Source organism: Centroberyx affinis, unplaced genomic scaffold (genome assembly GCF_046629955.1).
Source record: "Centroberyx affinis isolate AG114_WGS23_722 - 3 ecotype Tasmania unplaced genomic scaffold, CSIRO-AGI_Caff_v1 ptg000969l_1, whole genome shotgun sequence".
Classification (NCBI taxonomy): Eukaryota; Metazoa; Chordata; class Actinopteri; order Beryciformes; family Berycidae; genus Centroberyx; species Centroberyx affinis.
Window position 1 is genome coordinate 68,687 of NW_027279540.1, and position 17,591 is coordinate 86,277.

Genomic DNA, 17,591 nt, shown 5'->3' on the forward strand with positions numbered 1-17,591 from the left:
TATCTGACACCATATTCAGATACCGTACATATTTTAGTCAAGTATGGCCAAGTCAAGCTATGATGGTAGAATTGTCTGACCTATGGTCCACTGTCTGCTTCTGGCATTGTCAAACTGCTGCCGCAAAATCAGGAAGTCGATGACATCAGGCATGTCGTGGTACCTACAACAAGAGAAAACCAAAACATACACGTCAGTCCAAGACTACAACAAAGCCATGAAAGAATGAGTATAATAACAATATTAAAAGTGTATAATGGACCAGGTGCATAAAGATGGTGGCTTTGTGGTTTAACATCCTCATCCTACACTGTTGTGTAATCACGGCAATCAAGATTATAGAATTAAATATATTATCAGTAGGAATTATTTTAGGGGAAAACTGCTACGTTTGAATTGGGCACAAGAGGATGTCACAATCAGAGAATGTAGAAGAATGACTATTTTGATCATAGTTTCACTTTTATCTCTCTACCTACAATACCGATAGTCATGGAATTCTGGACAAAATCACATCTAACAATAAAAATATTCTCAGATTTGGGTCCGAGAGACAAAATCTCATCAAATGGGGGTCTGTGGCCCTAATGTGGGCTAAATTAGGGGTCCTTGATATGAAAAAGGCTGAGAATCACTGACATAGATTACTGAGGTGGAGAGTTTCACATTAGGTTGGCACAGAAAATCTGCGTATTGTTGGAGGAAAAGCAAAAAAAAAGGTGTGAAAAGTGGAAGGCTCGTAGTTCAGGGTGTGGTATTTCACTTGCAAAGATTATGAGGAACATTGTGAACACTGTAATGTGGCACGCAAATACACCACTACTAAGATTGCTGTGATTTAAGAAACAAGCGTTTCGAGTGTTGTGGCAACGGCAGGTCGAAATGTTGATTTCTTGATAATAATAAGTAATAAAAGTAATAAAAGTTCAGGGCCCAGAACATTTATCTTGTGATTTGTGTAGGAGGATAGACCTTTTTCCATTTAATTCACACAAGGTGAGTATACCTCAAGTGCTACAGTCAATCTGATCTTCTATTAAATTGTTGCCACATTTTTTATTGAGCTTGTTTTGATGTCAAGGTTAAATTTCTAGGGCAACGCATGCCCTTTCAATGCAGGAAACTAAGCAGTTGGCTGTGTTAATATCTTTGTTGATTTCATAACACATTTTTCAAACATTCTGTTTTGATGATTTAATGTTTTGAATTCAATTAAATGACAGTTGAAATAGGGTATTACTTTATTTTCTATCAACTTTATCAACTTTTTGCTGCTGAGACTGCAAAGACAAAACTGTGGCAAGATTTTCCAAACCATAACTTAGATATTATATTCTATATTATTCTTCCATTCTATTCTATTCTCTTCTATTCTATTCTATCCTATTCTATATTATATTCTTTTCCAATGTTGTGCTTTCAAAATTTGACTGATGAGTGATTTTGCACTAAAATGTCCATCAGTGTCAGTCAAATGTTCAGATAATTCTTTAATTGTATATTGGGGAGCCAAAAATGAACATCCATCTTTCTTTCGGTAACACTATCATTTCATAATTTTTATCATCATAACAGATTTAGGACACTATTTTTCGTTTTGTTTTGTTTATGACTTCAAGTCAATTTGGAAAATTTAGAGAATGCATCTTTGTAAAAGCTTGCAAAGTCAACATTTAATCTTGGAAGTTCAGAAATTCTTGGTAAGCATTGTAATGTGTGATAGGCCAGGGGGACTGATGAGGATGATGTCAATTGAGGAGAATACCATCTTTATACACCTGAGCCGCTGCAAGCTCACTTGCAGTGCTGCTTTTTCAAGTCTGTTAAACAAGCAGCGGAACCATCTGAACCTCTCATGTGGAAAGACTGTGGCTGAAGTGCTTACTTCATAGAGAAGGATCCTCCAGTCAGTTTGCCGGTGTCGGGGTCCAGGAAAGAAAGCTTAAGACAGCACAGCGTGGGTAAGCCTACCTCATACTTGATGCCAACTATCTTCATCAACTCCTGCTCCTGAACATGACAAGTAAAAAACAAATAGTGATTTAACACAGCTGATCTCTTCTCAAGGAATGTCATTCACATATTCTTGTAAATGACATAAAGACAAACAGTGTTTTTCCTTGTCATATTGTATCTTTCTAAATCTGGAACCCTGTTAGGTTCAAGTGTTTGAAGTTGAGCGCACCATTTTCACTCTCTATTCATATATTCTTAATCTGCTGATTCTACTGTTTCATTTCAGTTATAGTCATTCAGTTTATTCATATATTCATTTCCATCCTTGGATACTCTTGCACTGTTAGATCAATTTGTGATGTTCAATGCATTTCATGAGTTATTTTGTGATGAAGTGTTGAAATTTACTTTTTTTGGTGTACCCACTTTCCCTGAACCCGTCTCATTTACTTCTACTCCAGCTGGTGATTTCCTCTGTTTGTGTTTCTGGACAGCCCCCAGAGAAGGGGCTTTCTGTGCTGTGTATGTGTAGGTGGAGAGATCAATAGCAATAGCATAATCAGTTTTTCCAGTCGAGAAAAACGCCATGGTGTTGCTGTGCCCAGTTGTTCAAATTACAAAAAAGACAGTGAAGAGGGGGTTGCATTTCACACGCTAATAACAACACATCCGCAAAGATGCAAGATGTGGCTGCAATGCATTATGGGCTATTGAGGCTCCTGTCGGTGGAAAAATTGGTATCTCCTCTTTCTCCCTGTATGATTGTTAAACGTCGGTGCAAAATGGCGAGTCTGGACAGAAGCTGTTGCAGTTTGGTTTTAAGAGTGAGAACTAAAACCAAAACGTTTACCATTTGATGTTTTAGATAGTTGACTTCATCTAGGTTTGGCCAGTCATTCCAGAAGAGAAAAGAAAGTCATTCCGGAAGAGAACAGAAAAATACACCACTAAACAACAAAATGGCCCCAGAAATGCGAGGTACATCACCAATAGCTGGGTTTTTTTAAGCGCTTTAGGGTGGATTTTTCATTTAAATGTCCTTTAGTTTCACATACATGGATGAAACTTAGTCCTCAGCAAAGATATAAATTTATTTCGATGGAGGAAATGTTTAGCATGGGACAAGGATTAAAGACCCCATGAAAGGGAAACCAGAGCTAAACTAGTGACAAGTGTCTGATTAAGAAGAAATACCAGTGGGAGGTTTGCAAAGTGGAAGACTGGGTGTGTGTATTGCATTGTTGATTTTGGCAACAAAACAACAGTAAATGATTACAGCGTTTGAGGAGGAGGCAATGAAAATAAAACAAATAAATTGAGGACACAGTGATAAAATATGACTAACAAAACACATTCTAACACTATATTTGCTATGTTTTACTGGGAGGATTGTGTGTCTATTGTTTTTTTTTTATATTGCTAGGACTCCAGTCTTTTTAGCCATTACCTTGGAAACAGCATCCTTCCTAAGGGAAATGTCACTAAAAACATGACACCCCGAGGTGTCAATCAAGATGTTACACTTCGAAGCTGGATCTGTCATCAAATGTTCACCGTATGTTTACAGGAGGAGAGAGAGATTTTTTTTTTACAGAAAGAAATTACTTTGGGTAGTTTTAAGCTCAAATATAAAGTAAGTGATATTTCAGCGATTTGTTTTCCATAATCTTCTAAGGGTATTTTATTGTTTTTAACAGCTAAAACACAGATAGTGAGAGGACTGCACCATCCTACATGCCAAACAACACATAAGTTGCTCTGTGTGAAGGTCATGGGATTGATTTTTGTCACATGGCCCTACTGAGAATTCTGTTTTCTGTTTCACAGGTTTGTCTTCTATAGCTGTGAGCACGAGTCGATAAATAGACACAATAAATCTCTGCGTACACGTGATCCAAAAGGCTCCGTTTCACTTCAAATGGTCTTTCGTTTCATTTTTGTCAAACTGTTTCCGACATTCTCAGACAGTTCCTTACCCGTAGCTCCATCTTGTGCCAGGGCTGCTTCTTAGGGTTGATGCTGTAAATCTTTTTTTGTTTGGCCATTTCCACATATGCTTCATGGCCCTGTCTGAAGTAATATACCTGCAAACACACACACACACACACATATAATCATGTCAAATATTAGACTCTACCTCAAACAGGGGATTGCAACATAATGTTATTTATCGCTGTTGTTGTGTGTGGCAACTCTAATTTTATCTTGTGTGCTGGGCAAATTTTCCTGACAGTAGGGCAAATTAAATCTATTTAAAACATATGGCATTATACTCAAAAGACATGTTTGTCAATTGAAAAATAAGGCTGTTTTTTCTGTATTCCTATGGAGCAGACATATGGTGGACATGTGTGGTGAAGACACACGTTTTATTTATCTGAGTCCACTGTAATAGGAACAAGGCGGTGTGTACCTCGTCTCCCATCTGGGGTATGTAGGGACACCTCCGGGGGACCGTGTCTGTGATCCAGGAAGAGGGGAGCCACTCCTCCAGAGTTAGCCCCGCCTCCTCGAACTCTGTTCTCTGAAAGACACACAGCGGAAATATTCACTTACATTTGATTTTGTAATTGCAAGATTTTGTTTCGCCAAAGAAGTAGTATATATGTAAAAGCTTGCACTTTTGACTAGTTGTCATATCTCTCACTACCTCCAAAAAGAATGACACAGACAGCAATTGTTGAAAATTGTCAGTTTCACCACAACACAGGAAATATTACAATATCACATTGGATTTAAAATGCTTGGAAAAGCCCAACTTGTATGTAAAAATTATAAAATTATCCATTTTGATGAACGAAGAAAGAATAACAAGAAACAGACCACAGAATAACAAGGAAATATCTGTATTTTTTTGTGAATAAAATATCCATTAAAGATTATTTAATCTTAACATTTACTTTTGTAAATGGCTGATGGGTAATAACTTTGAAACACAGTTAATTCACTTCCTAGGCAAAATACAATTTTGGGAAAAGGCCATTAATAATGACAAACCTTCCTTTTCTCCTTTGGCGTCTTCTTCTTTGGTAATGTGCCGTCTTTGTCTGGTTTGTCTTTCTTCCTTTCTTTCTTCCCGTCCCTCTTCTTCTCTCCATCCTCCTCGGAGCCGCTGCTTTTCTTTTTCACTTTAACACTCTTCTTCGGTGGTTCAAGGTTGATCCCCGCATCCGCCGTCCAGTCAGAGTAATCACTGGAATAGTCACTGCAAAATCACAGAGAGAAGGGTAAATACACTAGTGTGCGTGTGTGTGTGTGTGTGTGTGTGTGTGTATGAGTCTGTAGAAGACAGTTATTATGTGTGTGTGAGTGTATGTGCTCCCACCTAGAGCTACTGTGGTCATCCGGCCAGGGCTCCTTCTCCTCCTCCTCCTTCTCCTCCTCTGAGGAGTGTCCGTTGATTTGCCGCACCTCCACCTCTCCCTAAAACGCACAGTGCACCACTCCATGTTAGTACTACTATAGACAAATAAATGCAAAAAAAAACAAAAAACATACGTAGAATCAATGAAAATCAAATCTAATCAAATGTTTCTTTGTATAAACAGCAGGAGGAAACACAAAGAAAAAAGTTTAGTTGTCATGATCGCATTTGAGAGCGAAGCAAACAGTTTAATGTAGTGGTATCAGCTACCAGTTATGGTTAGAAAGTGGAAAACAAAACGCTGATGGTGGCTCCAGTGACCCAAACAATATCACAACCACAATCAAAGAGGTTTATTTTTCCGAATTGACATCTACTCTTACAAAATGATTGCTGGTGTTAAAGTAAAGCACATCATCTGTTAATATTTAAGTCTTGAGTCATCATAAAGGCCCAGTGCAATGAGAATCACATTACAAAATCTCATGGTATTGTTTAACAAAGGCCATGTTCACTTAGTGTTACCCAAAACATTTGAACTGTCAGTGTTGTGGAAGTTTGACGTATGGTCCATGAAAACTTATCTCTCTGACTGTCAACAGAATCAAGCTGCTTTATATATCCAGTCTACTTCCAGGTGTAAATGACGTCAAATTTACCCAGATATGAATGAATTCTCAAATTGGGCGACAGTATGCATAGCTAAATTTCCTTATTTTCCTAGTTTGTGCCATCATGCAGATCAATTCTGATCAAAATGTCATCACCTACGTCTCTGTAGAGCTACATAGCTCTGAGTTTGCAGGGAACGCTGCTTTCTAATACAGCCAAACCCAAAACACGTGTCCTGTTCAGCACAATAACAGTCACACTGCTGTTTTGGGAACTGCCTACATCCAATTTTCCAATTATCCACGGCCTGTAACTTGAGTATATTGCGGAATCGGATATATTGTTTTAACTAGTTAGCAAGTAGATTGTTCACGGACCCTGATGGCTGCGTGATGAACTTCAGCAAGTGGTTCAAAAAACACTTGGATTTGCTCTTAATTTGATGTTGAAGAATGGTATACTATAGGGCTGGGCGATATGGTTGAAATCAATATCATGATAATTATAAGGATTTTTCTCGATATCAATATATATCACGATATGGTTCATGTATGCAAAATCACATTAAATAATCAAATTAATGTTCATCTCATTGAACCGAATGGTGATGTTAGGTGTGATGTCAAACAAAACTGAAATATCCAAATAATATTCCTACCATACCTCATTTTATGAGAGTTTTTAAGTAGAATTTGCTTGTCATCATCAATTTAGACAGCAGAAATGTGTGTCACGATATCAAAATATCTTCATATCATCACGATATGATTCCACTGAAAGACGATAAACGATAATATTGAATTATCGCCCAGCCCTAGTATACTACCATCGCTTTTTTCACTTCTGCCGCTGCCTAACCAACAGCTAACGGGCAGCTTGTTGGCTAGGCGGCACGCGAGCTGCGAGTGTGAGCACAACAGCACTGCCTTTGCATTTTTAAACGTTAATGTTGGTTAATATTAGCCTCATCTGTCTGCCGTTACGATAAACAGGTTCATATGACGTTCGGGGAGCAGAGCGGTGTGTGTATGTGTAGATAGTACTGAGAGAGACAGGAAAGAAACACCTGAGAGATTGCCTTGGTGGCTGGCAAGAACAACAAACGCTGCTGTAAAATGCCAATAATGCGGTTATTTGCAGTTTCTCGCTTCTCTACTTATCTTAAACATGCATATTATTTTTCAGACTAATAACATTAAGTGGAAAAGATGGGCAAAAAGTGAGAGAACTGGTCTGTGTGTGTGGGTGTGCTGTGGCCATTTCAGCCACAACGTGATAGCCACATGTGGACGATCTCTGCATGGTTTCCAACTCCTCGTTTGAAGGGAGGGAACACCAAGCGCCGAATGTGGTAACCATAGAAACGGCTTCAGCAAACATCTGTAAAGTCACTGCTGTAAGCTACAGCATATATTTTATACGCTATTTAGCTATATATAGGTATACATTTCAAGTCAGTATGTTCTTACTGTGATTTTTTAAGTTTCCAAGTAATTATTTCAACTATAGTGTAAGAAATGTGTTTTCTATGTTGTAGCCATGGACCGCCACAGAAGCAGGCTGGTACCAAGACATTAGATTTAGCTTCACTTGCCAAGTCATTTTGGGTCCATCCTATTCTGACATCTAGACAGGAGCATGGTGAGAATCGCTATCTGATGAGGGACCTCAAGAAGGTTTCAGTGACACATCAGTAAACTGTCGTTTCACTGGTCAGGCAAGACAGTGTCTACTGATTAGTCAACTGTGTGGTGAAAGTCCGCGCCACACCCTCCAAAGTAGAGGACGATTCAACTTTGACTCAGCAGGCAGGTTTGTGAGTGTGTGTGTGTGTGTGTGTGTGTGTGTGTGTGTGTGTTAGGGCTGAACGATTTTGAAAAAATTGCAATTATTTTGACTGATATTGCAATTGCGATATGATTTGCGATATTAGAGGGAATGATAATTTTTACATCATTATTCTCATTTTCATTGAAAAACGTATTCAAATGATTATGGTGTGATTTTTGCGGGGATCTGTACCAAACAAAGATGTTTTCTTAAGTCTGTAGAATATGATGTGTGGGCCAGGACATCTCTGCAGCACGACAATATTTAATTTAAAATGGTATTTTGACACACATTTCGCCTTTAACAAATATTGCGCCTCCTGTGATTTGAAAATTGCAGTAGGCCATATTGCGATTTCGATAAAATTTCGATTAATTGTTCAGCCCTAGAGTGTGTGCGTGTGCGTGTGTGTGTGTGTGTGACGAGCATGAATGCAACAGAGAGAGAAAGGGAGGAGAGACAGAGACAGAGAGAAAGACTTCCATGTTGATAACCTTTACTCTGTACTTTCTATTTGGCATGGAATTTGTCATGTAACATTAAAATATTTCAGGATTTAAGCTGATTTTTTTTTCCCTGAAGAAGAATTTCGGCTACTTTCGCTTTCGCACTGACTGCACCATGAACACTAGATGCTTCTGCTTTGGACATGAGCGACAAGAAATGTTTCTGCTCCTAGCTCTGCCACTTGTCATCAACACACATTCAACCAGAGGGTTAGTTAAATCAGCTGGTGTGCGCTGCTTTTCATTAGTCATTTCAACCTGCCCTCATTGACTTCCCCTTGGCATTTCCACTTGGGGGAATCCCCGCCGCCATGTTAAGTGCCGTTCCATTACTCTGATAACCCAAGTGAACTTTCTGAGAGCGAAGCAACAAAATCTAGACTTCAGGAGCACATCCAGCCATGAATTCACTGTGTTCGACCCATCATCGCCGAACAAGTGATTATATAAGTAAGTAAACAAACGATATTTAGAGGATTTAGACTGCAATATGTTATTATTAGTTATGTTTTCGGTGCAGTTTGTTTGTTTGTTTGTTTGTTTGGATTACGGAAAAACTACTGGCCCGATTTTCATGAAACTTCATGGAAGGGTGTAGCATGGGCCAAGGAAGAACTATTAAACCATTAAATTTTGGAGCGGATCGGGATCCGACTCACAAACAAGCAATAATAGCACGAACCTTGGCTGAGGTCTGCGCTCTCCGAGTGCCCTTCTCATTCTCACTCATTGTTCTGTGTCATTTTTATTATTTAATATTACTATTCATTATTAGGCCTGCTTAAGGGCAAGTGGGTTCGATTTCAAATACTCTGCTCCCCCTCGGACCTCGCCCCCTGCTCTGCAAGCGGCCACTCGTGTGACGTACGGTGCCAAGGGGAAGTGAAGGAGGGCTTGTTAAAATGATTAATGAAATACAGCGGTAGTTGGTTGGAATGAATACTTGAATACCTGAGAGCCATTGGTTTAGGGAAAATGACACAAAAGCAGTTGCAACAAATTAGATGAACCATCAAAAACTGGAAAAATGACACATCTTGCATTAGAAAACCATAGCAAGCTTTTCCAAACTGAATTAAAATGATTGCACTGGATGTTAAAGACCTTGTCAAATGTGAGATAGGTCTGGTTTTAAAGACAAAATCATTTGTGTTTGAAATGTTGACAGATGTAATTCAAGTGGCATTTTTTTAAAGGATACAGTACATAGCATTTTGGAATGAACCCTCTGGATTTTACCCCACATCTCTACCATTAAAAAATTATAATAAAATCTTATAAAGAGTCAGACTGGGTAAAGGTGTTGCTACAGTAACAGTGTCTACCTCGGAGGTGCTGTCATCGTCGTCGGCGACCTCGGCACTCTGGCGACTGGTCTCCTCCATGGCAGCACGCGTGTGGTAACCGTGGTTACCCTGGCTCCGCCTCCCCTCATCTACTACACACTCTGAAGTAGGATGGACCTATAACAGGAGAGAATAGTGTGGAGAGTGTGACTGTGAAGGGGAGAAACTTGATAAACTCAGGGGATGTGACAACTGATAGCTGCATAATAACTAGGGAGAGAAAGGAAAGAAATTTATATGGGGAAAAAAGAAGAAATATGAAATATCCATGAGAAATGATTTAAAATGTTGTGTCTAAGAAGCCTGAAATCCTCAAAAAAAAACTTTAAAAGAGAAAAAAACAAACATATTCCTGTAAACTTGTGTAAAACAGCAGTGTGTGCGTGTGTGTGTGTGTGTGTGTGTGTGTGGGGAGGGAGGGTTATTTATTTACCCTGCTCTCCTTAGGGAGAGAGTGGATGGTACGTCTCCTCCTTTCTGACCGGTATATATTGATCTCCTCCTCCCCTTTAGCCTCACGCCAGTTCACCTGTCTCCTACACAAACATAAAGACACACAGATACACACACACACACACACACACACAACAGAGACACCACAGGCATAAATACAACCGCTTCCACAACAATTTACTTCTCAGTGAAATCAACTCCCCAGTTTCAAGACGTCCTGTCCTCTGAAGTCTGGTTTTGTGAGTACTGCATGTGTGTGTGCGTGTGTGTGTGTGTGTGTGTGTGAGTGTGTGTGTTACCCGACAGTGGCATCCTCCAGCTCAGGGACCAGCACCCTGCGACTCCAGGCCACCAGGTCTCTCTCTGTGGCCATCTGGCTGCGTGGGGCGTTCCTGTGCATCTGGCGGACCCCCTCGATCTGCCCGCTGCGCCGCAGACCCACGTTGGGCGGGGAGTGCACCTCCGTGGGGGAGCCCACCGATCCTGGGCAGAGAGAGAAGAAAGTGCTTAGTCTGAGTCATTTTGTCCACAGCCTTAAAGGGACACACCACATTTTTGGGAGATAAGCCCATTGGTCAGCTCACCCAGTAAGTGGTGGAGGCACTGACACAAAAATCATCCATGTGTTCCCGGTAGATCGTTCGCTCTGATGCTCCATGTTAACACTTCAGCATACGTTATGTTGAGTCATGGTACGTGACTAACATTATATCAAAAGTGAGCAGATGAGAATCTGTAGCAGCTCTATAGATGAATGGTAAGTAATCTTAAATGATATGTGGCCAATTCAGTTTTTTTGTATGAGATTGGTAAAAATTGACACTAAATATGACAAAAAACAACATACTGCTTTGAGCTAGCAGGGACTACTTTCCCTGTGGAATGGTCTCTGTTGTGGACTTGTTGTAGAGTGTGACTTGTACAGCTAAAATTCACTGTGCAGCAGATTAATACATAGTTGCTCACCTGAAATAGTTCCAAAAATAAACTGTGCCTGCGTCAGCTATACCGAGTTAATGATATTTCATTTTTAAAATGTATGACTCTACAGGCCATGTAATAAAAACACTAACCTCTTTTTATTATTAAAAGGTCAGTCTTGTTACTTTGAATAATGCTAGTTGCACACAGTCACTTAACATAATGTATGCTAAAGTGTTAGTAAGGATCACTGGAGCCAATGATTCTTTCTCGATTGGTGCCTTGTATTCACTAAGTCTCTGAGACTAACACAGCAACTCTGAAAAGTTCTCACTGAGAAAATGTTGGTTTTGGATACTTGGATATTATGTATGCTGGATATTCCACATGAAACACACATGCGAAATGTTTTTAGTATTGCAATACTGTTTAATTTCCAACTAAAATGTTTTTTGTGGCCTATAAAAAAATGACTACAATGTATGGTGTGATCGGCACTCAAAGTATTTATACAGACCAGAACTGGGTCAAATAGTATCTGCAAATAAGTTTGCCATGTACAATACTAGTCCCAGAAAGTGTAGACGACCAGAGTCTGTAAATCAATTTAGTATACCTTTCTGACACTGATAGTTTACCTGACACTATCTGAATTGTCCTGGTGCAATAAACCCCAACCCACTTGGTACTCCAAGCAGGTTAAAACAAACACTAACAGTTATTTGCATAGTTTTTTGACCCAGGTTTGACAGCTTTTCACACTACAATGATGTGAGTTTGTTGTACCTCTGTTGGCCCTAGTGTTTACAGCAGCAGAAGCGGGAGCAGCGGGGTCATTAGTACCCAGTCGTTGGTCCTGTTCCTGCTGGAGCCTCTGGATCATGGTGTCCAGAGGGCTGGGGCCGTCCACCGCCTGCTCACTCACCACTTGGTTCAGGCCTGACACAGAGAGGAATGAAGCAAGAGAGAGGAGGGGGTCAAAAAAAAGAGTAAAAAAGAAAGAGAAACAGAAAGAGAGAAGGTTGTGGTGAAGTTTTACATCCAACAAGCACTATATTAACTAAACCATAACTAGGGCTGGGTATTGCCACTGATTTCCCGAATCAATTCGATTCTGATTCACAAGGTCCCGATTCGATTCCATTCAATATCGATTCGGTTAGGGATATTTCAGTTACACTACCAATTTTGCTTGGATATGAAAGAGATTCTCAGAGAACTAATGCTGTAAATTGTACAAGGAACCCTCTAACCTGGTGCATTATTAAAAATATTAATGTTTACATTTAGAATTGACCCCAAAGCAGTTACATTAATGTACTTTTTATTTATATATAACACACTACAGCAGTTAACACAATATAGTGCAAGTTGTGCAACTCTACAGACTCTACAGTCAGTGAGAGTGACCAGATAAGTGTTTTCTTTAGTGCAGTGTAGCTTCAAGCTTCAAGCATCCACAGGAAAAGGAATATATTATTGAATCGATATCGGATCATTCAAATGAAGATTGATTTAAATCGGAAAATCTATTTTTTAAACCCAGCCCTAACCATAACTAAACCATCCTTTTTCTTCTTCAGATAGCTGATAACTGGATGCACACATTTCTTTAATTACATTCATTACACATATTATTAGTAGATGGCAGCTGAAAACCCTGTCACAATGCTCTACCATCACCCTGAAAGAGGAAAAAAAATGAAATGGATTTTTCCCCAAATACTGCACAGTCACATCAATACCCAGAATGCCTTTCAGAAGCTGACAGTGGGGCAAGGTTAGGCTAACACCAATCTCTGTACTGTGGGGCAGCATTAGGTGCCAAAGCCTCTCAGAGAGATTGTACAATCCTATTGTCTACCAAGAGATCCCTCAACTTTCTCCCACTTGCCTCCCTCACCCATCGTTAGGCGCACTACCGATGCATTTCATTAACTGGTGAATGTTTCTGTTTATATCCCTGTCTGCTTTTTTAAAAGTCTGATGTTAATTGTGAAAGCTATTGGAATTTCCGCAAAAGCCAGCCCGTCCTATTTAGCAAATTTGAGGACAGAGTACAGACATCAGTGTTACAATATTCATTCTCATCAAATGACAGGCCGAGGGAGCAGTATCATCGGCTTGACAAAGGTGCCTTTGATCAGCTGACAGATAGGGCTATGATTAGACAGAAGACAACAGTGTCACCTCCAGGCAAAGATCTATTCCAAAGCGTACAAGAGAGTTTAGTTGCTCCCTGAATTTTCTATGAGGAGAAGAAATCACCATGGCCACAAGATGCACAGATGGAATCGAGATTTTGATCTGCGCAATGGACCAAAAATGATGTGTCACTAGTTTTTTGCTACTCATTTTACACATGCGCTTCTTGAACATGCGCTTCTCACAAATGCATATGCACATTGCAAATGTCCCACACAAATGTTTACACAGCAAACACGTTCCTAGCGACACTTCATCTGTGGTCCATATTACTCTGCCCTCACACCGTGCCGAGATGTGCCGGTCCTGAGGGCTTGATTCTCGCCGCTGTACCTGAGGAAGTGACCCCCATCTGTGGGATCAGCTGCTCCTCCCGGCAGCTCTCCCTGCCAGGCACCAGCCGCTGGTATCTGGTGGGGTGGGGGTTCCCGTCCACATCCACCAGGAAGGGAGGGGGCATGAGGTGCGGCGCCTGCTGAGTCTGCTCGTCCAACACATAATTGTTGGCGTCCCGGATCAATGGCCGGTAGTCGGTATGGTAGAACATCTGGTCTGCTATCTGAAGGAGGGAGACAGAGGCAGAGGTGAGAGACAGAAGGGGAGGAGGGATGGAAACATTGAGAGACATTATGTTCACTGTTGCAGCTTTAGAGCATGCTGTGATATGGGTACTTGTTATTACTGATGTTATCCAATTACAAGGGTTGCTGTAAAAATGCTGGGTATTAGTGTGTGTTAAACAATTTTCGTGATACAGCTGTGAAATTGTGTGGCTGCCTTCACCTTGTCATACTTGCTGCTGGAGCCGAAGCCGAAGATGAGCAGGTGTCCGTGGGAGTCGGTGGCTGCGAAATGCTGCCCGTCTGGACTACACTTGCAGTCAAACACCGCCCCATGGCCTTGGCCCTCAATCTATCCAGGGGGAAATATGGGAGCAGAGGGAATGAGTTTTATATAAAAAAAAAAATCATTAAGGCCCACACTCTAAATGGTAGTATTACACTCACAGGGGGATTTCCAGGAACCTTGGGAGTGGGGTATGACATGGGCAAGAACAGCTCAAAATGTCTATTACACGACATAAAACGTACTATTCCATCAGCCACTAGAATGGTACTTTAAAGTAATAATCCATGACATAAATGTCCATTTTGCTCCTCCGTATTGCCGATTGATATAACTCAACAGTGATTCAACCTATAGCCGGTTCATGAAAGCTTTTACATTTGCTGTTCTAAACACGGGAAGCTCTTTCCAGGGAAAAATCCCCCGGTGCACAGATGCGTTTTACATTTCCAGCAGCAGCAACAGCAGCAGTTTGTTTGGAATAAATAGGAGAAGAGTTGGGTAGTTAGCATGAGCAGCGACAGCCACCATGGCTGAGCAGACAAAGACAGAAACTCAAACTTCGTCAACAGAAAATCCAAGGATAAAGATTTCACAGTACTGGCCACAAGTGATCTCTGGGAAGTGCAGTGTAAAATCGGCACAGAAATGAGCGCTTAGCACCGAAGATGTCACCAAAATAAATAAATAAAAAAAGGACCTTATAGATGACCACTTTAAATTAAGGTTTAACGGCCGCAACGGTTCTCAAGTGGTCCACCCTGGTGTTAGCTTAGGTGATTTTGTTTATTTTGAAAATTAGTGTCAAACAAATGTATCACATTAATCATTAATATTCAATTAGTAACCTATTGATCCCAGTTTTCTTGTAAAAAAAATTAAAAAAAAAGGGTTGAGGAACCAGAGCTTATTTGATAAATCACTGCTTGTGGCAAGCTGGGAAACAAATCACAGAGATGTTGTTCTGGATCAAATAGCCTGACAGAAATAATGAAAAAGCCCTGAGTACAGTTTTCACGCCCAGCAGTGGGAAAGTGGAGACTGATATTCCTGTAAAACTCAACTATTATCCAGCCGTGCCGGTAGGTGTCGAACTGAAATCTGGACCTTTTGCCGAGCTCAGAAACAGTCTGTTATTAATCAACACCAAGAACTGGCCGCTGACTGGCTGACTGACTCACTCACTTGTTCTGAGACTGTGCTTAATGCTGTCCCTGGTAACCATAGAGACAAAATCAGGAAGTAAAACAATGACCACAGTGAATGACACACTAGGTGACTATGTACAGTGGCATTCGCACGTCAGAATCTGATGTCATGAATTCACTCTGCACATGCCCATAACCACACCAAGTTTACAAAATGACAGGAAGTATAGCAGAATGGAGCAGATAAAAGTGAGAAGGTTAAGAGAGAGAGAGAGAGGGGAAGCAAAGAGCGAGAGTGTATGGGAGGGAGAGAAAGTGTGAAAAAGAGAGACAGCAAGAGAGGAAAGGGCAAGCATGTGTGAGAAAAAGAGAGAAGGTGAGAGAAAAAGGCAGCGCTCACACTGCAGACGATCATAATTCCAAATTGCTGCTCATATCTTTCTTTCTTCTTTCCTATCTATCTTTTTTTTTATGACTAACACATCCCATACCAATATGAACTGACAGCGATGTCAAAAAGACACACGTGCAACAATAACAAAAACGTCACAGCTGTTTGTACTTACGCTTCTCCCACTCCAGGGAAGGGACTCCCAATATTCAATATTCATTTCTCTTGGAATTGTTTCAAACACATTTCGGTCACAGTATGTGCCTTTGGGCTTTGACTGAATTGAGTCACCTCCCCAAATACCAATCAAGTTGGCTATTTTACTCTCTTTCAATTGATGTGTCTGATTACGCTCCATGTTAACACTGGCTCAACCAAGGGCTTGTTGGCGCCAAAATGACAATTATCTCAGGCGAATGACACAAGACTTACTGACAATGCTGACAAATTATGATTTGAGTAGTTAAATATAAGTGACATGTAGGTTGTATGCCTAACAATACGATAATGGAAAAATGTATGGATATATGGGGGGAAAAAAGGCAAATCCATGTAGCTTTTTGCTGTTTTCACTGATTAGAAAACATCATATCTGTGTCACATGTGAAAGGAAAAAAAACATCAGAATCAGGACACTTCCAGCTGCAGTGTGAACATCGCCAGAGTGACAGTGAGAGAGAGAGAGAGAGGCAGTGAGAGAGAGATTCAGAGACATACGGTGGAATCAAGAGTCTCACCATGTTGAAATAAGAACGAATCTTGACTCCTCTGGCCAGGTCCCACACAATACAGTTCCCATCATGCCCCGCTGAGAACAGGATTCTGGGATCAAAGGGGTGTGGCTCCAGAACAAACACCTCATCCTCGTGGCCCTGTCATGGAACAGCAAACGGTCATGTCAGCCGATCGTTATTCTAACACACCCAGACTTCTCTCCGTACTTCACTTCAGTACTGTAGCAGCACCAAGAGAAACATCTGGATTAAGACGTTCTCAGGAAGGAATAGAGGCAGATTAAAAAATCCAGTGTTTGTATTACTTTAAACAAGTGCAAAAATCCAGGATGGCACTCCAAACTAGCAAGCATTGGTTTGCTGGTTTACAGATAATATACCAAGAGTTTAGCATCACCCACTTAACTAAAGTTCATTTTAGCAGCTGACAAATGGATTAAGGTTAGAAATAGGACTGGAAGGTGAGGTACGAGCAGCATGTTGTGGGATTGGTAAAAGAATGGAGGGAAGCAAAACAATTGAAGATGATCATCTAACAGCTCTGGAGGGGAAGTAGAAACTCTTCCTTTTTTTGATTAGTAATATGTATTCCTAACTGCCTACACTCCTATATACTCCCGTCCAGCGCTGTGTGAACATTATGTATACAACTATAAATGCAACATATGTACATGATGCTTCAAACCCTCTGAAAGATCACTTACAGTTACATACATACCGGAACACGAATAAGTTATTTTAAACAACGTATCTATATTTTTACTCAAGCACACGCATGTGCTTACATATACTCGTCTGCATATAGGTGTTTGCCCTTGCATGATCAATACTGATTATCTGTAGGGCCCCATGCCAAGATGCAGCGAGAGAGGGAAGAGAAAATAAAAAATATCAAAAAAGAAATAAAAAAAAGAAAACATCCACCATTCCTCACTCCAGAAATACTGTCAATACTGGTCGTTTTTAACATCAAGGACCAAGGATATCACTTTATCGTGCTATCCTTGAAAATTTTCCACGCAAGTTTGATGACTCATGTTCTAAAATTGTCCAGTAAAACTAAACTAAACTAAACTAAACTAGCCATTTATCATCTCTAAGATGTTACTTCTCTATGAGCAAAATTCTAAAGATAGACAAACACTGGGAACCACTCCACAGTGAATCTACTCTCATTCCTGCAAGGATTCTGGTGAGAGAGGACGTCAACTGCCTCAGGTGGATTTGTACCCCAGCCTGGAATGAGACCCTCCATACCTATACAGAGGTATACATCGCC

General features: G+C 40.5%; 1 protein-coding gene across 1 annotated transcript in view; it reads right to left on the minus strand.

The window, feature by feature from the left end:
* phip (pleckstrin homology domain interacting protein) overlaps positions 1–17,591 on the minus strand; it is a 45,962-nt gene that overhangs the window by 12,993 nt on the left and 15,378 nt on the right. Inside the window, exons 15-27 of the mRNA XM_071522234.1 lie at positions 16,316–16,450; positions 13,977–14,105; positions 13,527–13,752; positions 11,775–11,927; positions 10,367–10,550; positions 10,048–10,150; positions 9,594–9,731; positions 5,282–5,379; positions 4,954–5,161; positions 4,370–4,480; positions 3,933–4,040; positions 1,886–2,010; positions 81–163 (exon numbers count right to left, since the gene is read on the minus strand). Of these exons, the coding sequence (XP_071378335.1) occupies positions 81–163; positions 1,886–2,010; positions 3,933–4,040; positions 4,370–4,480; positions 4,954–5,161; positions 5,282–5,379; positions 9,594–9,731; positions 10,048–10,150; positions 10,367–10,550; positions 11,775–11,927; positions 13,527–13,752; positions 13,977–14,105; positions 16,316–16,450 (1,801 nt within the window). The remainder of the gene's footprint in view (positions 1–80; positions 164–1,885; positions 2,011–3,932; positions 4,041–4,369; positions 4,481–4,953; positions 5,162–5,281; positions 5,380–9,593; positions 9,732–10,047; positions 10,151–10,366; positions 10,551–11,774; positions 11,928–13,526; positions 13,753–13,976; positions 14,106–16,315; positions 16,451–17,591) is intronic.